Here is a 26,623-nt window from a genome sequence, read left to right on the forward strand (position 1 = left end):
CCATTTCTGTATTTCCTTAAAGCCCTGATGTGCAAGAGGAAGGGAAAAGTGCTTTTACACCTATGTAGATGTCAGTTGAAGGTCTTAGAATTGTGCAAATACAATAGGCCCAGGAACTCCTCACCTTTAATATACGCTCTGTTTGCTAGCACTCTTTTCAGGCTTTTAATTTGCTACACTTGTGCTTATGATAAAAATGCATATTGTTAACATTAGAAGTCCTACTTTTAGTAACAATTACAAGTAAATCCCACACAGGCCAAGCCATAAACTCTTTTATAGAGTGCTATCAATTCATCTGGCACTTCACAGACACAACATATGACAAAATGCTATTTCAGCTTGCAGCATTTTGCAGTCTAATTGGGGAACAAAAAGTTGTAGTTGTCAGATGTAAGGAGATGGGTAACTGCAACAAATGGAAAGGCTGAATGTATTTGGAAGATCGCGCATGTGTGTACAAAAGGAAGTTACTTTTCAGCACACAATATTTTTATTTCATGGGTTGTTTTGGTTTTTTAGTAACAGCAGAGAATCTGATTTCCAAATTTTTTAATTGAAAGTTTTTCCAGAACTGGTGGGTAAGAGAGTAGAAATTTATTGAAGAAAATCTAATTGAATAAAAGGAGTCCTGAGGCAAAGCCCCAAGAAGATTGTGGATGTGTATATGAAAGAGCTTCAGGTAAAGTAATGAATCCAGTTTCTGTCCACACTAGTGTTGTTAAGAAGCTACCCCAAAGGTGGAAAGAGACTGAAAATAAGGAATCAATCAGTTAAAATCCTGGGGAACAATTACTGAAACTGAAACAGCTGTATATATCCTATCCCTATCCTGAATCATGTATTGATATAGCAACACTAATTTCCAACTCCTAACATTTACAGACTATATATGTTACCAATTTCAGGTGTTTTGTCATTGTTTTGGAGTATTATGTACACTGTAGCTAAGAAATCCAATAACATCCAGGGCTGTATTTAGGAGTGTTGCCAGCAGGTCGAGGTAGGTGATCTTGCCCATTTGCTCAGCACTAGTGAGCCCACATCTGGAATGTGTGTCCAGCTGTGGGCTCCCCAGCCCATGGGCATGCTGCAGGAGATCCAGTGTGGGAACACAAAGATGATTAAGGGACTGCAGCATCTCTCATATAACGAGAGTGAGAGAGCTGGGATTATTTAGCCTGGAAAAAAGAGGGCTCAGGAGGATCTTACCAAAATGTATAAATATCTGATGGGAGAATGTAAAGAAGACAGTGCCAGACTCTTCTCAGTGGTATCCTGTGACAGGACAAGAGGCAATGGGCACAAACTGAAATACAGGAAATTCCATCTGAGCATAAGAAAACACGTTTTAACTATGAGAGTGGTTGAACACTGCAGGAGGTTGCCCTGGAAGGTTGTACAGCCTTCATACTTGAAGTTATTCAAAACCCAAATGGATACACCTGAGCAATGTGCTGCTCTAGGTGACCCTGCTACAAGCAGACCAAGTGGACTAGATGATCCCCAGAGGTGCCTTCCAAACTTAACAACTCTGTGATCCTGTGATTTCTTGCAATTTCTCAGAACAAGGACAGTGCAATGTATGTGGAGAAGACTGCCGCCATGAAGTCTTACTGGGTTTTATTTCCAACATGAAATATGTCATTTTCTTCAAGAATGAGTAACTGGTAACTTTTAAGTGTTTTTTTTATTTTAAACATTTTCTCCCCCTTGTATTTTCCTAAGGTATGCAAATGTGAGTTCTTATACTATAGAAACAGTGACTTTGAAACTGATTCAAAAAGGCAAGACAGAAAAATACCTCCAGTAAATGAAGAAATGTACCAGACTGCTGCATTTGCTTGGTCTTACCCATGAAATCGGAGAATCCATGGAAGCTGTCATCATCCACCCTGCAGGCTTCCATCAGGCTACCAAAAAGGGTGCCAATGGGGTCCAAAGGGTGTCCCACCCAGCCTTCAAGATTCGTTATTGACGTTACTCCCCTGTGGAGCAGCTCTGCAGCAAAAACACAAACAGACGAGGGAAGGAGGGAAGGAGAGCTCATGTAAGCCCATCAAAACAATTACACAAGTGAAACCGTTTAAACTGCCCTCAGTACAGAATTCAAAGCATTTCCAGTAGCTTCTGCATAGAAAGAGAAAATAGCATCTTTCAGGGTGAATTCACTGCCCTTAGTGAATATGTAAATGAGGAATAAGAAAAGAGAAAGAATGGAAGACAAACTTTTTGAGCACTACCAAAGTGTATTATAGGTCAAAAATTTCAATGGCAATGTCTTTTGAAATCTTTTCCTTGATACTACTAGAACTCTTCTGAAAATGTCTCCTTGAAGAATTACAAGAAGGACTTTTTTTGGTAAAATATTTACAGTTTGCTCACTCAAAAAGACACACTACCCTTTTTACATTTTTAAGTTAATGTGATGGAACTGAAATAAATGAAAATATTCTAAAATATGTTCCAATTTCATAAATTATGAGCTTATAACAGTACCTCTCTCTCTCTCTGCACTAAACTCACACTGATAGTTACTTAAAAAAACAAATGTTTAAATGACGTATACAAGAAATAATTGCCTTTTCATAGGATCAAGTGCATTTTTGGTCATTTTAAGATTTTAGTCCACAAATACCTTCATCAGTATTTTTCTGTAGCCCATACCCAAGTTCTTACTTGGTTAGAGCAGAGAAAAAACATAAAGTGCAATGAATTGGAGGAAGTGTGATTGTGGTAACAGGTATTAGCTATTCCCCAAATTCACGTCATATGGCAACAACTTCCCTTTGACACTCACAGCTTTCTTCCTCCCAGACATACAGACATAAGCAAATGATGAGAGATCAGATGCATTATTGACTACCCTCTAAAAACTGTATAGAAGCCATTATGGCTGGGCTGCCTCTCTGCCTGTCGCACATAAACTTGCACCTCCCTTCACTCTCTCTTGTTTACAATGCATCATATATCTGAGTAACCATACACATTAAATTTTTAAGTCCTGCTTTCTCCTATTTAAATGTGTGGGGGCTACAAAATGAAACACAGACACACTGTCAGGATGGTAGAGTTCTTTTTTAAGGAATCCATTGGTATGTAATATGAAAAAACCCATGTAAATCATTCCATTACCTAACAAATAATAAAGACAATAGGCAGAAGTAAGAAATATTACCAAGAAGGATTCATCAGTGTGACTTCTTACTGATTCACTTTGTTCTGTTTATTCTGTTGTGCCTACTTATGAGCTTCTCTTGTGTTATGCCAACCAAAGGCTTCAATCGTCTTATCAGAGACATTTAACTTAAAATCACACAAGGGGTTCCATGGACATCAGATCAGCCACATAAAAGCCAAGAAGAAGCATGGGGTGTTTGCTGAACAAAAAGCCTAAAGCTGGGCTGTAGCTGCAGTTTGCCTCTGGTTATAGAGACCAGTACACTTTATGGTACTAAAAGAGTCTTTTAAAAATTCCCCATGAAATTAAAAAATAAAAAAGCAGTGAGTGATAACACAGAAACAGCAAACTACTTTGTTTCAGGGCAGGATGGATCACATTTCATGCACTTTTTAAAAATGATAATAGAATATTAGGTGATAGCTACAGAAACAGGAAAGGAATTTAACAGAGGTACTGAATGTCTACATGCTACACCAGCAACTGGGAATGAAAAGGAGCACTATTACAACCAGCACACTTGCAACAGATTTCTCACACCTGCCAGTGGTATGAACACATACAGTGAAACAGACACCTCCCTTCTTAACAAAAAAAATTAAAAAAAAACCACTTACTCCTTTTTTCTGTGTGAAAAAAATACAGAGGCACATAGGAACTGCAGCTAAATATTTTTTTCAGCTAGGTGCATATATATTATCTTCTAAATGTTCATTTCTGGGAAAACATCTGAACACACACTTAAAAAATTTACACACATAATTTCACACTGGTATTTCTGACTACAACGCATGAGGACACACACAGTTTAGAATAACAGAGAACATCTAAAATAAAATTTGAATGAAAGGATTAGTGTAGCTGCTGAGAAAGTAATTCCAGTTTTTCTACATACACTCTTCTACCACAAAGCCACCCTCTTCATCCACTGCCTCTTCAAACTACAAAGGTTCAGAGTAGAATTATTTTGGGTTGCAAGGCTCACATGCCACAGAAACTATATCTGAAGGAGAACACCCCTTCAAAAAAACCAATGGCAGTGTTCCGTGAAATACCACAAAACATTTTATAAAAAACGGCATTAGAAAAAAAAACCAAAACCAACAACAACAAAAGAAAAACAGCCAATCAAACAACCAAAAAAAGCCCACACAAAAACTCAATCCCCTCTCTACAGAGAAACTAAAATTTTAAGCATTATAAGAGATTCTCTTGGAACATACTGCCAGATTTGATGAATTTTTGGAGTTCAGACTTTGCCTCATTGTACCCTCTAGACTTACACTTCAGAATATAAAGCTCAGCAAAATTATAGATCAGAGAAAAAAAAAATTAAACAGCTGACATGCCAAATGCAAAGTGACCCTGTAAACACGGTGACTATTTTCATTGTGTAACCAAAACCTCTGACTGGAATAAAGGCCCTATCATGCCATATATATTGGAGAAGGCTAGTAAGAGCCCTGCACAGCTCACAACAAAGTTTACAGAAAACCTCTGACATCCAGAATGTGACATTTACCACTATCCAGACTGAAGAGTTAAAAGCCATCTCTTTCACTATAGTTTCAAAACCAGTTACCTCATGTGAACTTCCTGGTGTTACTGTCAACTTGCACACCCTTTGCCCTCCTCTTCCCCACATTTACCTTTCTTCTGAGCCCGGAACATTTCCAGCTGTTTCTGCTGCTGCCTCCTTAGTGTATTAACAATAGCTATTGCTAGCCTCAGTGCTTCTCGTGGGTATCCATGAGATCGTAATGCATCCACCCTCGCGCAGGCTGTAGGAACATGTTCTAAAACAGAAAAATAACTGAAGATTAGCAATGCCTCCATAAATGCAATGGCCTATTTTGCTAGGTTATTCAAAAAGGCTTTTTTTGTCTCAACTTCTTCTGGTTTGTTTTGTCTTTAAAACTACGCAAGAGATACTTAAAAGGACTACTTCTGAGCCAACATTTCAAGGGAGCCTCTGTTCTTTTTGCCAGGCTTTTCATCCATCTCCCTACCACCTCCCCCCTCAAAATAATGCCATAGAAAATGAACAAAGCAGCAAGTCATGGAAACATCTTTCCGGTTTAGCCACTTACCATGCCAGAGGGGCCACCCCTGAGAGTCAAAGAGCAAGTTTTCAGTGTCGTCATGGTAACAGTAGTTGGTGTACAGGTCACTGCTGATAATGTGCTGTAAGTGGCTGTCCTGCCAGTGCAGATCGCACGCCTCAATGGCTCGAGTAAACACTGTCCGATGTGGCCTGTTCGATGAATCTGTCATTTTCACAGGTTTAGAAAGCTGCATCAGCTTTTACTCATTCATACATGAATCAGTCATTCACAGTGTTCCTGTCTTCTGCCTATTCACCAACCCCCAGCCCAGGGCAGTCTGCCTTGCCCTCTCTCCACCAAGCAGCCCGCAGATGACATTTCTCATCCTATTACTACCCAAGAGCTCAGACAACATGTGTGCCATTCATCTTGCATTCAGAGAGAGATATAGAAACCAGCACAGCCGATGGCAGACAGGACTCCACACAGAGGTGAAGGACATTCAACAGCAAGTACAAACTAGAATGTATATGGCACTCAAGCATCCCCAGTGTCTCTCCTTAGATCCACAACTGCCAAAATAAAGGAGGGATAAATTCATCAAATATTTGTAGTTTTTCTTTCTGAGAAATGACACTAACTTTGAGCACTTGTATAACTTTGTTGGTCATGAACATAAACAAATAAAGTTTTTAAAGTCATTAATCAAATGAGGTCCTGAAGCCATGGAGCTGACATAATCCTCACTGGACATCTTCCTATGGCAAAATTTCTCTAGTGACACGGCGCTGCATCTATCAATGCTCAGAAGCCATGTCAGAGTTATCAGCAGCATGTCCAGGTTGGTCTGATGAGCAAGCAAAATACCTCTCTAAGGGGTCTTTTGCGAAAGAACTTATCTTCCTGGCTAGCTGTGAAATTTAGTAACGAACCAAGTTTTTTCCTTCACAGGTGATCTTCCAAGAAAAAGAAAAAACAATAAACCCGACTAAGTGCAGATCTGACACCTACCAAGAAATTTAATCATAACTTTATTGCAATTGTATGCAGAATGTATTATTACTGATGGTTTGAGGACTATGAGCAGTTTTACCTGCAAAAATACCCTGCACTTTGCCTAGTTATTAGTAGTCACCTTTGTCTGAAGATGACTGTACAAAGCTTCTGTCAAATTGATAATCACATTTGAGATTAGAAAGCATGATACTGAGTACAAAGACACCTCCCCAAGACAGCAGCACTGCAGCTGCACCCTTCACACACACCTAGTAATGCAGACGGCACATACAGAGAACATCCCACAGACAGATGCTTCAGTTTCTCACATACTAGTTTCATGTAGTTTAAAAAAATCCCTCTTTAAACAGCTATCAAGGCTTTGTAACTGCAAACAAAATAAAAACCCCAATAGCAGAAGGGATACTAGAGTATAGTCAAGCAAAAAACACCAGGCTTTTACAGGGCACACTTGAAGGACATCGAATTTTCATGCAACAATATTTAGAAGCACAAAATGAAAAGTTAGAAATCCTAACAAAACACAAATACCTGCTCTGAAAGTGTTACAGCCCCAGTATAACAAAAAAACACATATTTGTTCTTCTGCAAAGACAGCATTAGTACAACTGATTTTTGCTGGTCAGTCCTCAACAAGAAAGTTACTTGTACAAGGAAAAAGTGCTGAATTCTGCAAGGCTAGAGTGTACAAGATAGAAGTTATATGTTGCAGTCAGTGCATACATTTAGGCTCACCTTGGTTAGCATTTGCACCCTGAGGCAAAGCATTGGTTAAATTGGGCAGCTCGTTTCCATGGTTTCCATCTTCCCAGGGACAAACATCCACATTGTTCCATTTTTTCAGCTGTCTTAGCCAACTGGACTTCTGCTCCAACTTGCAGTGGGGATTTAAGACTATACACATCCACAGAGCACCTGATTTTAAAAAAATTGCTAAATTATGTTCTCTATTAAAAATGCAGCAGCCAATGACTAATTGCAAACTTCTACAGCATAGACTTTTTCTCCACTCAAAGGCTACTCTGCTTGCTTCCCAGTTATGCTTAACAACACACAGACTGAATTCCTGACACAGGAACTTGGGCTGGCGTGGCCAATCTGAAGCAGCTGAAAGATGGTACCAAGCCAGCCTTCTCAATTAAAAGGCATAAATTAGTAAGTCTTTTGTATTAGAAATCCAGAGTTCCCAGTGTATGGTTCATCAGACAGGAACATCAGTCAAAGGCAAAAAGGTGTTACAGAAGTTACATTAACCAAGTTTTTCTTCCAATTCTTGTATCAGAAGTGAATGTTGTTTTATGTTAATGAGTGTTGTTTTATGTTAATGAGAACTATGTATCCTTCAGCTTCACATTACACTAAAGACACATATTAGTAAGACAAACATCTTGCAAACACATACTTTCACACTCAGAACCCATCAGAAGTACTCATGTAATTCATTCCCAAATGCAACTGGGTCTCAGATAACCAGTACACACTAGTTTTGTGCAGTGTGATAGAATAAGACATTTTTACACCAATTACTTCAGTAATTTGGTTATTCTAGAAAATCTATTTTACATTTTCTGTTTAGGGAGTTCTAAGGGATGGTTAATTTGTGCTGACATATCACATACCACCATTTCATAAACTGCTCCCTGAGACTGTATCTAGCGCAGCAGGCATAAATGCATCTGAATGTCTAGAGGCAATTTTCAAATGGAAAGGTATTTCTCTAAATCAGCTGTCCCTTCATCAGCTTGAACTTTGACAGAAGCATGAAGACATCTGAAAGTACTGTTTAGCAACAGTTCATTTGCTCATTAAGGACGTGCCTTATACACTAAAAGAGATCACAAGAAAATGCTTAGACTATACAGTGTTCATGATAGGCTGGAAAAAAAGCCAAAGAATAAAAATGCAGCTGGTTCTTCTAGGATAATAAATGTCTCCCATTCTGGGATCCTTTTGCTAACTAAAAATGCAAAACTGATACCCAGGGCACAGGGCATTGCATCACATTCATTCCTAAAGTAACTCAGGTAGGCCACAACACAGAAACCAATGGAAACACAGCATGATTCTTAAGGTTAAGTCTCCTGCAATTTGACACTAACATATTAGGGGAAGCAATATAAAAAAAATACAAAAACCAAAACAAAATACAGTATGTTACTATTCAGAACACCAGAGAGACACTAAATTACTGCAGTTTATTACTGCACAGTGGATTAGAGTACAGCAAGTGTTCTGGGTTCAGGAAGGGCCTGAAACTTGCCATGGGTGTGAATAAGGCCAATACCACTTTTAAAACATTTTTTTTTTTATTTTAACATATTCTTTTTTAAACACACTTGCCAGCAAAGGCAAGTCCAAAAGGAGTCAAATTACAACTGGTTCTTATTATTAAGTATCAATGATTCAGTACTGCCCAGGACAAAATGTATGCATTTCTTGCTATCTGCAAAACAAAACACAAGATGCAGCACATCAGAAAGCCTTGGAGAACAGTTGTGGGCTCGCTTATCTATTTTCAAAATCAAGTATCACTTGAAGCCATTACACTGTACCTCTCAGCATCTAACAAAAAAAAAAAACCAACAAAAACAAAAAAAAAAAACCAACAAAAACAAAAAAAAAAAACCAACAAAAACAAAAAAAAAAAACCAACAAAAACAAAAAAAAAAAACCAACAAAAACAAAAAAAAAAAACCAACAAAAACAAAAAAAAAAAACCAAACCAAAACAAAACCCCCAAAACCCCCCAAAAAACAACCAAGAAACCAGAACTCCCAACAACCCACCAATGTAAAACTTTGTAACCAGATTCCCAGTGTAGTCAGACTCAAGCAAAAGCAACGTGGAATATGTTAAACCCACTCAGTAAGTATTTCAATCATCCATCAAGGCAGAACACACACTACTGTGCTGCATCATACCCCTACATAGTAAGTGGCCTTTTTTTTTCTCTACATCTGAGGAACACCCCTAGACGCAAGACAATTCACCAGCCTCTTAAGGAAGCTGCACAACACATGTGGTACACCTGTAAGGAGAGGGCAAGATAACCCAAAGTACTAACATTCTTTAAAAATATCTGTAGTTTCCTGTGGGAAACAATGTCAAGGCTACCTACATCGTCAGTAGTCATTCTCTCTGAAACTCAGGCAATTTTCATGTAAAGAACAAGTGTATTTCCAATAAACCCCTCACAACCCACTTAAAATTTCAACAGAACCCACAACTGCACCCTGCTCCCTGTGACTTCAGAGAAAGCTGCATGCAACATGTGAGATCTCAAACAGCTTTGATGGCTGTTGATTCCCTGCAGGAAGAGGACTGAGATAAAACTCACAAGAAAAGAAGGGAACAGAAAGAGCTCCTGCAGCACTACAAAGGGTTACCACCTGGAAGAAGGAAGCATAATGCCACTGACCCCACACTCTTCAATCTATTTGGATTTCTAGGTCTTTTTGGTTAGTTTGGGTTTTAGTCAGGTTTTTTTTTGTGTGTATTTTTTTCCTTCTCTCCTCTCTCCATCCTTGCCCCAAGTGTATGCATTTACCTCTATTCATATCTCTTCCTACTTCTGCACCTGAAACACCCTCCCTCCCCCCTGACATGTGCTTCATTCTGGCTGTTTCAATTCACTGATTCCCGCCCTGCTCTCCACGCTGAAGAATCTGAGGAAAATGTTCACTTCTGCCCAGACTTTATCATATGTCAAATGGCAGGAGCCTAGAGGATATTCTTATTTGACTCTGATGCTGCTCAGTGGAAGCCCCCTTGAACCAGCCCTTAAATGTCAACACCAACCTGAAGGCGTACCCTAGTCGCAAACAAGAGAGTTTCTATTTCTGCCTGATGGCTCCCATTTGGGGAAACTGCTGATCTTTACTACTGCTTTCTTTACTACAGAAACGGCCTATGGACAAAATGAAGGACAGGTACTCATAATCTGCAAGAAAGGTATCGAAATCAATTTCTAGCAATTTCAGCCTAAAACCTGCTGTTGGCAACAGTTCATGCTCCAAAGAAATTGGAACACATTCCAAAATACATTCCTATCATTCTTAAGTTTACGCGTTTGATTACATTTAATGATGTCACCAATGCAAACTACAATATGAACATTAAATAATACTACTTTTTAAAAAGAGACAACAAAACCCCAGAGAAAGTATTTGTGTTTACAGACTGCCTTTCTCTCGAACATAGCTCCCTCTCAATTCCTATCTCCTTTTCCCCAGATTTTTTTCCATACTGGTTCTCAGAATGCTGACACATCTTCCCCCACACCCCAAACTGCATGCTACTAGAACACAACTGAAGTTCTTGTTTAAATTCCTGGACTCTATCCTATGTCTTTTCACTACAAAACTCCTCACAGCACAGCACCAAATCAATCACAATTCAATACACAATAAGTATTCCCCAGAAAATACTTGGAAAATATGCCATGTTGCAACTGCAATTTGATACTTATTTCACAAGGGAAAGGGTATTAGAGCTGTCACACTGCAGTGAGGAATTGCCTATTTTGATTCAACACTAATCTCTTGACCCAAAAAAAGGCAGCTTTGCCAAAACAGACCTTTGGTTCAGACAGACCTCCTTTTGAAAATGCACAATTATCATTCATCTTTAGTGTTCACCACATGACCCAAATAAAAGGAAAAATTTACATGCAGGCCTTCCATGTACATACAAGGGAATATCAGTACTTTTATGTTTCTCTGGAGACATCCGTATCTTTGAATTTATGGGACAGCATGCATTTACATTGATCAGGACTTAAATACGCAAATTGAAAGATGTTAAGAGCATTAAGTCACTGTAAAAGTACATGTAGTATAGAACAGTAGGATAACTACACATCCTGTGTACACATGTATACACCAGCTATACTGAGGACCCAGCATACTGTTCATCTGTTTGATTACACTCTCTGCTTTTCCAAAAAACACCATGCTATCTTTGTCAGGGCTGCTGTACAGCTGAGCTTGGGTCAGCATTTCCTCATTCACAACACCTGTGTAATAAATTGCTAGGACTTGGCCTTTGCTTTGGAATTATACATTTCAAATGCTTTAGATCAAACAGTGCATTTCCAAAATTAAAATATTCAAGAAACAGCTGCTGTAACATTTCTTTGCCCTTTCTGTTAATGCACAACTTCATCTTAAAAAAGAGGCTACAGTAGTATTTGACCATTTCAAAGAAAATGTAGCCAGGTAATCAAGATCATTCCCTCTGCCCAAGAGACAAGATAGCTTCAACACCTGCTGCACACTTGCCACTGTGCTCCACTTGAGACTAATCAATTCTATTACAAAAGCATAATCTTCCAGCATTGAAAGTGCTGGAAGAAAAACAATACTAGCAGACAGAACCTATGAATGCTTTGAAGTATAAGTGTGAGCAAAGGACTTTAAAGTGGTTTATATCTGTATTTTAAACACATACCCACTTTCACTGGGACAGCCACTTGGAAACCTCAAAGAAGGTACTGTGTGGTGTTTATTGCTTCTGAATGAGAAGGACAAGAGCCTTCAGAATAACTGGCAAAGCCATTGCCCTTCTCCAGGCACAGAGAGATCTCCACCAGAACAAAGTATAATTGCAAGTCCCACTGGAGACTGCTCCAATTAAACAGTTGCCTTTATAGAATGGTAAAGACAGGCAAAGTGCTTCAGGACTATTCCCTCTTCAATCAGAACATGAAGGAAAACTACTCTCAGCACTCAGTTGCACCCAAGTTGCAATTTTATTCACAAAAATGCCTTAATGCATTCTGGTTTCAATATTTAGCCTTCAGAAAAAAAGATTTTCTTTGGGTGTTGTGTTTTTTGGAGAACAGAGTGCTTCATTTTGCACTAATGCATTCTATTACTGAATTAAACTTTGATGTATTGGTCTTGACAAGTGCTTCATGCTGATTGTATTGTGTATGATAGCATAATCACTCCCCTTGCATTTCACACTAGCTGGATGATTAACACCATAGATTACCTGCAGCACTGATGGCATGAGGGAATCACTGCCCGTCTGTAGGCTAACGTCCGAGCGTGCACTTCAGAGAGGGGAAGTGTAAAACAGAGACAAAATAAAATGCCTAATTCCTTAAGCTTTTCTTTCTTGCTGCCTGCTGCTGCTATAAGGGTTAAAGGCACATGTGCATTTGGCTGAAACAGGTATTTACATCTTGAGATCCTCTTCTAAGCTATCAGCAACCACGCAATCTGATTTCTGTGTCAAGTAATTACAAACTTCTGCTTTCTCTTTCTGTGTTTTCAACTTTTAACACAATGGAATAAGGAATTAACCACATGCTTCAGACATTTTGCATGCACCTGTTGTTCTGGGTTATGAACTTTCATGAATGTTTTAAAAATTTCTGCATCTTTGCAGACCCTCTGCCATTTGACCAAAGGATTTCAAAGATTTTCAAAGAACAGGAATTTGCTTGAAAGGTGCAGTTTACAGCGTGTCAGTGGACTATGATCTCCCCAAGAGAACATTAAGGATCAGTCACATGTTCATTAGATACCCCTGTTGCATCTATAGTGCTCTATAACCTAATCACCATAGCAAGACAGGGGCTATTAGTCTACAAAGCTGAAGAAAAGTATAAAGAACCTGCAAATGAACCTTACTGATTAACTTTCCTCATATTTAGAACACTATCTAATCATTTGTTTACAATCAATCAAGTGAAGGCAAAAGCATGGCTAATGCTAACATATATAGTACAAAAACGGTCCTTTATCTTAATATAACTCTTCACAATTTTAACTAGATGCCAATATTTACAGCTAGGTGGCGAACACAAAGTATGCTCCTGACCAAAATATGTATCAGATATTTTACCACTTTATCTAGCAATATACTCTCAGTAGGAACAGTCTATCTTCAGAGACTTCAAGAATTTTCAAAAAGTTGATGTGACTGTAACTATAAATGCATTAAGCTACTTCCATATAAATTTATCCTTGAGATGAATGAATTCCTCTCACAGTTAATTTTTAAAGAAGAGGCAGAACAGGAGATATTTGTCCAACAAAACAAGCTATTAATAAACCAGAGACACAAAAATACCTCTCCTTTACAAAAAAAACCACAAAAAACAAACAAACAAACAAACAAAAAACTATCAAAAACATGGAGCAAGTGCAAACACTCCCAGGCATACTGGGAATTACAACTGCCACAACTGTTCTCACAGAACATAAATAAGGCACTGTAACTGACCAAAGGAATACATTCTGATTGTCTAGTTTGAACTTCTTCCTACACTTTTTTTTCACAAGTCACTTCCATCTTCCAGTCCAAACATGACTGCTGAGTTTTTACAAAAACAGCAGACTTCAATTACAACTTATAATACAAGAATCTAGCACGGCACATGGCTAGACAGCTTACTGACGACTTACTACAATGCAAAATTCTAAGGTTATTTTAGTTAAATTTCTCCAGCTCCAATTGCAATTTTCAGCTATGTTTTGTGGGTTTTGAAGAACTGTCTTCCCTACAAAATTTTTTGTCTATATAATATATAGTTATAAAGGATTTCCTTTGTCTTGACTTGACACACCCAAGTGGCTTGATATTCTTGCACCTCTCGCTTCCAATTCATTTTTCCAGTATTCATGGAATACTGGAAAAAGACAAAAGATTGGAAAATAGCACAAGGCTACATGGCTGAACCATACGTAAAGCTCAAAAGTCAGTGAAGACTCAGTAATTCCTCCCCATGAATCTATCATTTCTCTCTAGGTCTGGTATTTACTAGAAGTGACACTGGAAAATTGAATGGTAGCCTAATGCTACTGAAGTATGAAAAATAACACTAGGGGAAAATAACACTATAAGCTTGGCTTAGAGTAAAACTCTGTCCTTAATCTTTGCAGACATGATCCCACAGTTAGGGCTGCAATGAATTGTGCACCAGCTTCAATACACATCATTTTTTAGGACATTTTGAAGTAAATCAGTTCAACATCACAGGAATTAAAAAACCAACTGCTTTAATGTGGGTATTTACAAAAAACCTGAAGTACTTTCCAACCAACTAAACAGAATGGAAATGCAACTTTCTGTATGGCATTAAAAATAAAGCCCTCAAGCCATGCCTACACACTAAAGGTAATTACTGTGACCATTATTTCTGAAATCTGATAAATGCCACAGGATTAGCTCAGCTGGTTAGAGCATGGTTCTAATAACACAAGGTTGTGGGTTTGATCCCCATATGGGCCATTCACTTATGAGCTGGATTCAATGATCCTTCTGGGTCCCTTCCAACTCAGAATATTCTGTGAAATTACCTAAAAAAAGCCATTTTTACTGTCATACTCTGGCCTCATATACACCCTCATTCCAAATACTATTATGGCAATGTCAGTAATGGAGGAAGAAGGAAATGATCCCCAGAGAAGGGGGATGAAATCCATCTTTCCAGAACAGCAGCCTGGCTTCATTCACTGAGGAAATGAAGGTGACAGCATCGACCAAGACACTGTAGGGACATGACAGCAATTTAACTCGTCATCCATAACTCAGGTCTTAGAACAGCAAAACTGCCTTGTGATGCTAATTCTGACCTACTGTTAATTTAGCACCTCTAACAACAGAAATCATTCAAAGACACTGACATAAATCAACAGCTTGTTCTGTGAAAAAGCAGGTGTCACCTTACGTGCATGACCTGAGGGTACATGTGTTTCATAAGACAGCTGAGACTAAACAATATTAATGTAACTACTACTTAAGCAAAGACAGCCTGCTGGATATGATACAGTTTAAGACACAAATACGTGTAAGATACCACTCTACCACTCTACTGGAAAGTCCCACAATGAAAGACCAAGGGAAATGGTCTTTCCCTTCAAAAACAGGACTTCCTACAGCTTTCATTTCAAGGCCAGAAATGCCCTATGTGCAACTGACTAATCTATACCTAGAAATCTGAAGTTAACTTTATTTTCTACAAGCGCAAGGCATGGATACTTTCTTTAGCTTTAAGGCAATACATGACACAATTGTAAGTGGGTGTATTCAACAATATAAAGACAATAAGCATATAAACTTGGCAGTTGAATTTCAAACTCAAGAGTCTTGCTGTACTGTTTTATAAAAACCATAAAATACAGGGGAAAGTAATTATCTCTACTACATGGCTGACCCTAAAAAGGGACTGCATGAAATATGCAGGTCCCGAAAAACAGTACTAGAGCACCAAAACTGTAGGGAATGCTTAACTTTATCAATTCTTTTTCATGCCAGACCTGGAGTAATCATTAAGCCCGGCACCAGGAAGGAATTCCTCTAGAGGCATACTGGCAACAACCATAGCTGCTTTTGTCCTTTTTCCTCCTCCATTTAAGCACTAAGCACAGATAATCTGTTCAGAACAGCTGGCATGTCCCATTCATACAAGTTTGTCTCTAATTGCAAAGGGAAGGAATGCCTGAGACAGAAATATAGACAGAAAATAGCTTCATTCGGTTAAGGTCAAAAGAATCTAACTTGCGGTTTTCTAGAGATGACTATAAATTTTTATCAGGAAAAAATTTAGAGTGGTTTCCAAATTAAAAAAAAAAAACAACAAACCAACATTATGTAACACTTGACCATTAGTTTGCTTATGGCAAAATGGTAATTCAATCTCTCTTAGTTAGTCTATAATGATTCCTTCGCTAACCTCAACATTTAGAACTAAGCTTCAGATGAGGACCAAAGCATTACTAATAAAGATTTAAGCATAATCCATGAGGAAATATATTGTACTATTTCTCTGTATCACATGACCTTGTAAAATGGTACTTTAGTTTAACTTTTAACACAAATCCAGGAAATGGTCAAAATACCAGTAAGTGTGAAATCAAAATAGACTATCAGCCTGACCCAACATTAAAAATGGTATACAACAGAGCAAAGTACTAGTGAAAACCTACTAAGAACTACTGCAGCAAAGCCATGTTATCCACCACGAAACTCCTTTATACAAATGGTCTATTTAATATGCTAGTATACATTTAGTGTATAACAGAAAGGATTGCAAGAATGCCACTGGGAAGAGCTTTATCACATGAATGAGGCTCATTTCAGTACCCTAAGAGGTTCCCACACTTAAACACTTTAGATTCCAACAGGTGGTTGAGGTACAGAGATTACACAATAAATGTGGAAGGTACCCAGCTGAACACAGAGAGTACCATTTAATTTCTCATCAACATCATAAAATAAGATGACCAAGAGAGACCTGGATCAGCATGAAGCAAAACCACAACACATTCACTAACTCTATTCACTGCCCTGCTTTGCCAACGACCTCTTTGGACACTCCTTTCCCCATGACAATGCCATTGTATTTCTACTTCACGAGAAACTAATCCTTGACTCTAAAAAAACCCAACTCTCCTCCCCCGTTAGGAGTTCTTATATATCAAAATGGAGGAAATCTAGAAATGTTTGTCTTGGAACATGCAAATTATGCAAAGTTGCTTCACCTTGAAGATAAGCAATAGGATATGAAGATACTGAAAATGGCAGGTCACAGGAAAAAACCTGATTCTATAATCTACATGTTGACAAGGTGTTGGGCTCCATCACTCCATCAAGCAGTAGATACTTAGATTCTTCTACTTGACTGCTTTCATCAGATTAAGCATCTGGGATTTAATTTAAGAGTTTCAGCTTTATTAAACTGTCACAAGAACAGCCCTACTCTGATAACAGTAGCTGGTCTAATTATGGCCTGGTTTAGGGTTGACAAGTACAATGATTCATTCATGGCACATGAGAAGCAATAAAAAGTTGTTTTGCATTACAGCTTCAAAAATGTAGACACTTTTTTCATTTAATTTGTCACTTAGCTTTTGCTAAGAGGACTGTTAAATTGCAGTAAGAGGCAAATGGGGCTTTTAGTTTAAATGCAATCCCCATATTTAAATGATCTGTAATGGCACAGCGCTCAAGTGGGAACACTATTGTTTCACAGTGGGCCCTGATGGTGACATGTGACTTTTGTATTCAGGTCCTGTAATATCCATGTGGCTAAAGGGCTTCCAATTTCATTTCACAGCCAGAAGCCTGCAGAAAACACCAATTAACTTGCAGATCCCATTTGCCAACAAAACAGTCTCTTCCCAGTGTCTGGCAGTGATCAACATTTAATTCTAAAACAGAGCCTCACAGCCATCATGATCCCTGGGCTGGAGTACAAAGTCAATTTTCCCCCCTTTTTAGGGAAATATTTTATTTTTGCTGAGCACAAGCAACTTTTACTTTATTTTTCATGGATGAGTATTAATGACTTGCCCATCTACACAGTCCATTTTTCTTCTCTCTAGACTACAAAAAAAGCTTTCCTTCAAATCAGAGATCTCAGCTCAACAGGTCTCAGCAGGTATTTGCTTTGCATTTCCATTTCCATACTCCATTTTACCAGTGCAATTTAATTAAAAGGCAAACCAAGGGGCTTCAGATAATTAATCATTATAACATCCTAAACTCCTCAACCATGGTCACCATGAGTCAAACACCTAAAAAACAGCATGTGAAATTTATATACTGGGATACCATTTAAACAGCAATGTGAAGAACTCCAACTCTGCTTTAAACTCTGCAAAGTGGAATCCATGTATTACTGTGGCGAGTTGGAAGTAATCACCAGTGCATCACTGAAATTGCCTCTAAATTCTCCTAGCTTGAGAAGTATTTGAGCAAGCCTTAGAGCTCTGACCTGTAACCTTTCCAATAGTATACCTCTGACATTCCATAAGTAGCATACAGCTCATCCCATTCCTTGATGTAGAACAGGAACATCTGCTAGGCAATTATTATATTTTACTCCCCATCTAGAGGTTTTAAAAAACAACTGCCTAGTTATGTGGAAGACCTTTTTCTATTAACACGATGCTTTTGCACAAGAAATTAGGACTTTGTACTAAAAAATTGCCAGATTCATACTTAGACCTAAAGTATTTCATTTGGGGGTCTTGAGTGGACATTTCAGTGATTTTTAGGGGTTTTTTCATTTTTATTTTAGGTGTGCAGGGTTTCACTATTGTTGTTTTTAAATCAGCACCTTCATTCAAACCCAAAATGACTTCTACTGAAATCAGCAATTTACCACAAACTTGAACAGGAACTATGATCAAAGCTCAGTGTGTCCTTCCAGTACCCTTGCCAACAACCAATGCCAGGCAGGAAGCATCACTTAAATTCTAATGAAAGGTTCAAATGACCCAGTGAAGGAGCAAAGCTGAAGTTAAATTTAAGTATGCTTAAAAGTCTATGCCAAGATGGAACTGACAAAGTGGCCATATGCCTAGCAGTTGGCAGACAGTATACCAAGGCAAGCAGGAGAGCCTTTATTAAGCAGAATCTATATTTAGTTACTTTGTATGCCCTAAAATTCTCCCTAACTACAACAAATGGTTACCTACCTGCGACATACATGAGAGTATAGCTAAAAGATTTTTCTTGAAAGACATATATATATATACATATATATATATATGCCTCCTCCAGATTATTCTTAACAGGTAATAAAAACGTTAGATATGCAGAGGCCTGTGTCTCACACCCTCCATCAATATTTTAGTTCTCTAACACTCTAGAAGATAACAAGCCAACACTTCTTTGTAACACCACGATAGCATGACTCCTTTAAACTCAGTGTCTGAGTTGCCTCTTCTACTAGAACAGACCATATGTTGCAGGGGCTATCCTGATTTTCCCTCTGCAGTCTGCTATTGTACCTCTGGTCTCTCTTAAAATCTACTTGAACTTTTAGTACATTCACTATTTTTTTTCCTTGAGATGCAAGTTTCACATGGAAAAAGTAATGTTTTATGTGAAAACAGAGAAACTCAAGTAAAGTAAGATCCTAGCAAAAACACTGCAGAAGCTTGTAGCCTTCACATCAGGTAGGAGTTAATCTGGAGCAATTCACACAAAATTAACAGCGTTTTGGAGGCAACTTGCTATGCACCAGTGGAAGGAACCAAGATATCCTATCAGTGGGGAGAAGAAATAGACAGTTTAGAATCATAGAATCATGGAGATGGAAGAACCAAGTTAAGTTCTACCTGTTGCCTACTGCCCACCTGGTGCGACTGAAGAGTATTTGCAACTGAAACCATGGTCCAAGATCAACATATTTTGATTCTCTTAAGAGGTGTCAGAGCAGTCCAGAACTGAAACAGTACGGTCAGCCTCACACTGCAAATACAGCAGCTCAGGCAGTGGTAAGGCTGCTTTTTGGAAGTGACATCTAGAATTCTGATTAAATAGAGGTAAACTAAATTCAATTAATCCAAAAGAATTTATTATTTGATCCTGCAAACAGATAGATACCACCTCCTCTACCTTCAGATAGGTGTTGTCAAGAAAATGATGTTAAAGAAGACTGATGAAACAAGAGGAGTCGCTACAAAAATTTTAAAAAAACTTTTTCGTTTATTGACAGCATGTGGCAAGACTGCTACAGGTAACAGATGGAGAACACATTTCTGCCTCTCCCACCACCTACCAACTCAACTCTCATAAGCAATGAAGCATGAGACCCTCCAGGTTTCAGTAACATGGGACACAATTTTGTTCCATGTATGTCCATCTAGGCATGTGCCTTGCTTGGCAAAAACTGTTATTTTTGGCAAAAACAAGACAAGGCATCATAAAAATGGTGGTTAAACTTGCAGTTATTTCTAGACTCCAACAGAGCTTTGCATGCTACGATATTAAGGATTCTGATCATAGAAGTATAGATAATTAGCAGTTTATTAGCCTAGTGTTTCAATTAGAGAGAACATAATTTTTGCTATACAGGTTATATCCAATCTTATCCCACCAGTTGGTATCTCATTCAATCATGATCATTTTTGACCTCCAAGAGTGCAAAAGTTAAGTTTTGCATTTGAGACTTCTTTTCTAAATGAAGCATATTACTCTTACTTAGATTTTATTTCATTTAGCTTGATATTGGACCCTTAAATTACATTAAGAGCATTATGATATTTGCTCTCTTCTTAACTTTACTTAATAATGTCTCACAGGACATCATCTGTAAACTTTTGCTTATTTGTTATTAAATGTTTTTATGTTTTCTGCCACATAAGTCAGACATAGCCATATCAACCAGAGCACATCAAAGCAGGCTTCTTTAAGTATAGACTTGAAAAGCCTTTCCAGAATGAGTACTCAGGTTTCCACTCCAAATTCCATGAATCACAACGCAGTTCCATTTAGGCCATGCGTGTCTCCAGTTTGCTTTAGGAAAGCCTCCAAGTCCAAGACACCTGTAGTAAGGTTTGGAATGCTAAGACAGACACATTAATACGCTCACTCATACACTCAGTGAATTACCTCTCAGAGGAAAAAATTAGATTTACCACTGTATTTTAAATCGGGTTGTCTTTAATCTCCCACACACTTGCATATCTACTAGTCAGTAGTTTATTACAGCACTTGATATCTAGGAAAACAATGCATGTGGCTACTTTCTATCTTTCCTCTCATGGTGCCATATTGAAATACTGTTGACATTCACATTCAGGTCGCATTAATTTTCCCTTCAAATAACACTGTATCAATAGAGGCTGAGAGGGATTTAAAGCAGCCCTGTAGTGAAGTACTTGGTGTTACTAGTGGATAAGAGGCTGGACACAACCCAGCCATGGGCACTCCCAGCTCAGAGAGCCAAACGTGTCCTGGGCTGCATCCAGAGCAGTGTGGGCAGCAGGGGAGGGAGGGGATTCTGCCCCTCTGCTTTGCTGAGACCCCACCTGCAGTGCTGCATCAGCTCTGGGGTCACAGCACAAGAAGGATATAGACCCATTGGAGGAGGTCCAGAGAAGGACCACAGAGATGACAAGAGGAACAGAGCACTGGCCATAAAAGGAATGCCTGAGAGAGTTCAGGTTTCCTCAGCCTGGAGAAGGCTCTGAGGAGAGCTTAGAGCACCTTCCAGTACCTAAAGGGGACCTGCAAGAAGGCTGAAGAGGGATTTTTTACAAAGCATGTAGTGATCAGACAAAGGGGAATGGCTTTATAGTGAAAGCTGGAAAGTTTAGATTTGGTATTAGGAAAAACATCCTTTACTGTGAAGGTGGTGAGGTACTGGAACCATCTGCTCAGAGCAGCTGCGGATACCCCATCCCTCTAAGTGTTTCAAAGCCAGGTTGGATGAAACTCTGAGCAAACTGGTCTAGTGATAATTGTACCTGCCCATGGCAGGGCAGTTGGAACTAGGTGATCTCTAATGTCCTTTCCAACCCAAACCATTTCATGGTCCTGAGATGCGATTCTTATAGATTTTGAAAATTTCTGAAGTAGTAGTTCAAAACTGTATTAGTGAGGTCCTGGACATCAGTTCGAATATACCTTTCCCATTTCAGCCCATTTCAGCAATGTTAATTGTTAGTCTTCTGTATTTTGTCTCCTCTCTTGCTCAGTAATTGACTTCTGTAACTGTGAATCGGTTTCTTCCTCAACCTTTCCAGCTCAGCACTAGAGGCTTATGTATTTCACCTCAGCAGTATAGCTACATTTCCACTTTTTGCTTTATTCTTTCTAGAGCCTCTAGTACTTAAGCGTTGGAATTGTACTTCTTTTATACCATGTTCCCTCTCTCTTCCAAATGCAACTGTCTCATGCTGTAGGTCAGAAATTCGATTTTACCCAAACTTAACTGAATAAAAGAAAACTTCAGGAAACTCTAATCTGCTCACCCTAGAACCACAATAGAAGTTTTTCTCAACTCCAAATATACAACTGTTTCTTTATTAAACATATGAACACCTAAATGAGTCTGTGAATTTACCCAGTTCATCCCAGAGCTGCCTATACTTGTCAGTCATTGTAGTTCCTTGTTGTCTCCAAAGCGACAGACGGGGGTCAGCCATGAACTGTTCTGTTATCAACGTCAACATGCGAGCTCCATTTGAATCTCTCATTTTTAGCATCTCTCGCACCTAGGAAATGAGTCTTTTAATACAAACTTGAAAAAAGCAAAGCAATCGCAGTACAGACAATATGCTGCAGTGTTAAATATTCCCCTTTTGCTAAGTTAGAAATGCAATTCATATGTGCGATGACAAATTTTTAGGTAGAAAAAACAGTCTGCCTTCCCAATTTTTGACAAAATTTTGGGACCAGTATCCAATTGCAATTCTTTAGAGAATTTTTCCACAAGCAATCCACAGGTGTATTATACAAGCTGCTGTAAGGTTTTCCAACATTTTGGGGGTGGGAAGGAAAAAGAGAACAGCAAAGCTGTAGAAGCTTGAAATGTTACTTCATATCCTTACACTGATCAAGACACACCAGATTGTAGTCCACTGCTGTACAACTCATTGTCAAGTTGCCATTGTATTCCCAAGGCTTTGTGTTACTTTAGAATAGCAGAATCTAGAACTTTGAGTAAGATGCAATCAAGTACAGACCAGCTTGGAGAACAGGGAAAAGAAAAAAGGTTCAGAGTACTCAACACACCTTTGCAAAAAGCAAATTGAGCTGCTTCCCTGATCCATGGTATCCACCCTGGGAAAGGAAGAGTTTAACCTGTTCTTGGACTTGTTCCTCATCCAAATGCCAGCAATTTTCATCATCTATGCTAGCACCTGCTGTTGGGTCAGGAGCACCTGCAAACAGCAAGAAAAGAAATCATTATGTTCTATATGACGAATAGAGGCTCTTGAGTCCAGGGGAGAGGATTACTGCAGAGGGGTTTTTTTGTGTCTTCTCCTTCTCTCTTTTGTGTTTTGGATGCCTTGATTTTAATCTAAACAGTCTTTAAAATAGACTTAAATTTCTTCTCAGTAGTCTTAAGCACTTAGAAATTATACCTATGAAAAGGCATTTAAATACATAATATTCTCTTCTCTGACAAAACATTAGAATCAAGGTAAGGGTTTTTCTTCCCATCTCAGCAGCTACACTAGAATGATTTTACAAGGAAAATTAAGATTTTGAATTATATTTCTACCACTGTGATGTTAAAACCACTCTCCCCAAAACGCCTGTGTAATTCCTGTACCTTCAGCAATCTTGCTCAGGTTTAAATGACTGCTAGTGAGCGCTGCTATTGATGAACATGAGGAGAATCATCACCTTGGTGTCTCTGAGCTGTGATGGCTCTGCAAATCTAAACAAAGAGTAAAAAAATCCCCAAACAAATCCAAGTCTTAAAGCACTAAAGGCATTTCCATCATAAGTAAGAGCTATAGATACTTTAGACTATGCTGCTTTCAAGGAAGCATTTTTACATAGGCAATGTCATCTGCACAGAGTCAATTTAGAGCAACTCGACTTGAATCAGCCCAGTATCAACTGAAATGACTAGATTCACATCCAGCAGTGCTTTGGCCACAGACTGCCATAACGCAGCTTTTGCAGATCAGACCAGTGATGTTCCCTCTCTTAAAGAATGACAAACTTAACTAAAACAAGTTCTTGCACCATGTAGTAAACTATGTTTTTCTGAAGAACCCTGCACCTCCACTGGACATCTTCTAAAAGGTCTCCAAACTGAACAGGCTGAAAAGTACTTATCTACAGTGTTGGACTCAGCTCAAGGCTGGGAATCACCATACCACATATCAGTTATTTTAAGTATGGCTGATACTCAAGTTGACTTTACATTTTAATTTTTAATTTATCACAGCTGCATAATCTCTATCTCTATTATGTTTTGAGAAGATGTTATAGAAATTAATCATGTTCAACAATCTCTCTCGCTGAAATCTGTGTCCATGTTACCTCTGTAGAAAAGAAGAAAATACTGCCAGGGAAAGAAAATGACATAAATTTCTGAAAAGCTGGGATTTTTTATAGAAATCCTAAAAACTTAAAAACCAAAATAGCTACAACTCTGCAATGTACAGGAAAAAAACCCATTGATTCTATTGATTCAAGACTTTGTTTCACAATTGCAGCTTTGCCATGAAGGTGAAGCTTTTAAATGACCACAGGAAATGCTGAACTCTTAATTAAATGAAAATGCAAACAGAAGATTTAGAGGGTCAGAGGGATGTCTTACCTACAAATTGCTGAGACAGTAAACAAAAATATGTTCCAGCTCAGCAACTTCCTAAACTGCCTCATTTTCACAGCCTAAAGCTGGGAACAATGCACTCCTGTATATATACACACATATGTGTTTAATTAGTAAGAAATTGTGTCTTTGGAGGTGTGAATAAGCTCTCCTGCTTTCCACAGGAACACAAAAAATGTCTCAGAAGACAGGAATCAAGCTCGAGACAGCACAAAAACCAAGGAATCAAAAACCTGCTCTTCTACAAATGTTTCCATCTCCAATTTACTTGTTTTAAAGGGCTTTCAATTGAGTCAGCTACATGAAACATATACTGATAAGTCTTTGGTTGCACAGAACAAGATAAAAAAGAAAATCAAGCCACACAAGAATAAGCAGTGCAGCTGTTGCACAGACCAGGTTTGCAGTATCACCTTGCAAACAGTTTAAATATTTTATTGCTCTAAAACACAAAGAGGGTGAAGAGGAACTATGTAAAAGCAACACTATACAAGATACACTTAAATTTGTTCCTTACTTCAATAGAGATTTATCTTTAAATAATCTTGGTATGGTTACGTTCAAACTGAATTAAAAATAGCCCAGTATTCCCAAGCTAAGCTTCCCTTTTTAGGGGATGAAAAAAATCCTTCTGCAACTGTTTACACTTTATCAAAAGTTCACCTGTCATTTTGTGTTACAAGGTTAGAAAAGCAACGCAGCTACCACGGGTTCTTTAACAACAGGTTTCCTTTACAAAAATAAGTGTGCCTGCTACTCAGGGTCACCAGCACTGCCTCCACCAAGGCTACTCCTGCCAGTATGATCCCAAATATATCTTAACCAGGAGCACAGTATCACTATACTCACACCACTGTTACTTGCAAGCTGTTAGGCCAGACAACTAAAAGCTGAAGATGCCAAGAGTCTGCGCCTTACAGTCCTCTTCAGCACAGTACATAGATATTCTGACTCAGAATGATTTTCTTTCTTACAACATCTTACATAGGCAACATTCAGTATGATCAAAATTTTTAATTCTAAAGAAATTTCAGTGCACATATAAGCAGTACCAGCTACAGTTGCAATTCACTCATATTTCAACTCTGTTGGAAGTCTTCAGCAGTGGCATAGGGACACTGTGTCTGATCGGGCACAAGTCCAGCCACCTTCCCACCAAGGCAGCAGCCAGGCAGCCTACTGATGCTGCTGGAAAAGCCTCAGCTTCTGCTGCTTATCATTCTTGTTTTGGGGTCAAGACATGACCATCTTCCATGTCTCTCAACTAGACACTTTTCTAGGCACTTTTCAAGTTCACTAGGTTCACCTACACCCAGGTGACTCATCTAGCCTGTTTCCTCTCCCACTCAAACAGGTCATGGATGGGATTTCTACACTGGCATTTCTCTTCTGAAAACACAGGAGTGGGTGAATAGGTAAGAAACTATCTGAATGAGCAGGAGGAGGAAGCTGCCTTAGGGGCTGTGAGAAGCCCTAGCAGTAGCTGTCAGGAAGGCTCAGGCTCAGCATTGAACAGGCAGAGCTGGAGGCTCAACTCAAAGGAAGCAGCAGCTTCACTCAGGGTATGGCATGGCCCTGACCAGCACTGGCAAGGCTTTGGCAGAAGGACAATTTGGCTGCAGAGAGGAAAGAGGAACATGAGAAGCCCTGAACTTAAACTCTGCAGGGCAGTTTGGTACCAGGGTTAAACCCTGTCTCCCACTTGTAACCTGGGGATAGGTGTTACTCATGTGCTTTAGAGAGATGTCATGATGATACATGAGTTCACATTTGAACTATGAAAGTGAGAAGTACTGTATAATTATGCTAATAGTAAAACCTGTAATTAAAGTGTGTCAGTTTATAGACACTAAACTAACATATTAATCTCTTTCTCCCCAGCCTCTGGCTTTTTAAACTTTTGCCATGACTGATCTTTGAAATACACTGTACATCATGTACATACATTTAAACACAATAAATAAAGTCTTCATAACCAGTATACAGACACATATAGACTTACTCATGCTCTTTTACTATAATTACTAAATTGCAATGTCAGCAGTCAAAGCAGGAAGATTGTGCACAACTGTTTGTGACACTGAACACCTAATAGTATTTGAAAACAGGGTAGCAGCCTCTTACATTTAGGGGCATAGCATGTTAAATATAACCAACTCTCAAGTTCTAAGAAGCAGGAGCATTTGAAAAATAAACACTTTGTTCATTTACACAGCATTTAAAAACAACTGCTTTCAAGACGAGCAACCATGTTTAAGAACTGATGCTGTAGAACTTAACCTCACAAAACAGAAGCAAGTAGGAAGCAATGACTAAAAATGGATAAGAAGTTCTTAT

At 38.6% G+C, this 26,623-nt stretch overlaps 1 protein-coding gene across 1 annotated transcript in view; it reads right to left on the bottom strand.

The window, feature by feature from the left end:
* Positions 1-26,623, bottom strand: part of ZSWIM6 (zinc finger SWIM-type containing 6) — a 118,293-nt gene that overhangs the window by 86,201 nt on the left and 5,469 nt on the right. Inside the window, exons 2-7 of the mRNA XM_031057825.1 lie at positions 22,726-22,874; positions 22,055-22,205; positions 6,979-7,158; positions 5,272-5,448; positions 4,831-4,977; positions 1,855-2,001 (exon numbers count right to left, since the gene is read on the bottom strand). Coding sequence (XP_030913685.1) covers positions 1,855-2,001; positions 4,831-4,977; positions 5,272-5,448; positions 6,979-7,158; positions 22,055-22,205; positions 22,726-22,874 — 951 coding nt within the window. The remainder of the gene's footprint in view (positions 1-1,854; positions 2,002-4,830; positions 4,978-5,271; positions 5,449-6,978; positions 7,159-22,054; positions 22,206-22,725; positions 22,875-26,623) is intronic.

The sequence above is a fragment of the Geospiza fortis genome, unplaced genomic scaffold (genome assembly GCF_000277835.1).
Source record: "Geospiza fortis unplaced genomic scaffold, GeoFor_1.0 scaffold443, whole genome shotgun sequence".
In the NCBI taxonomy this organism is placed as follows: Eukaryota; Metazoa; Chordata; class Aves; order Passeriformes; family Thraupidae; genus Geospiza; species Geospiza fortis.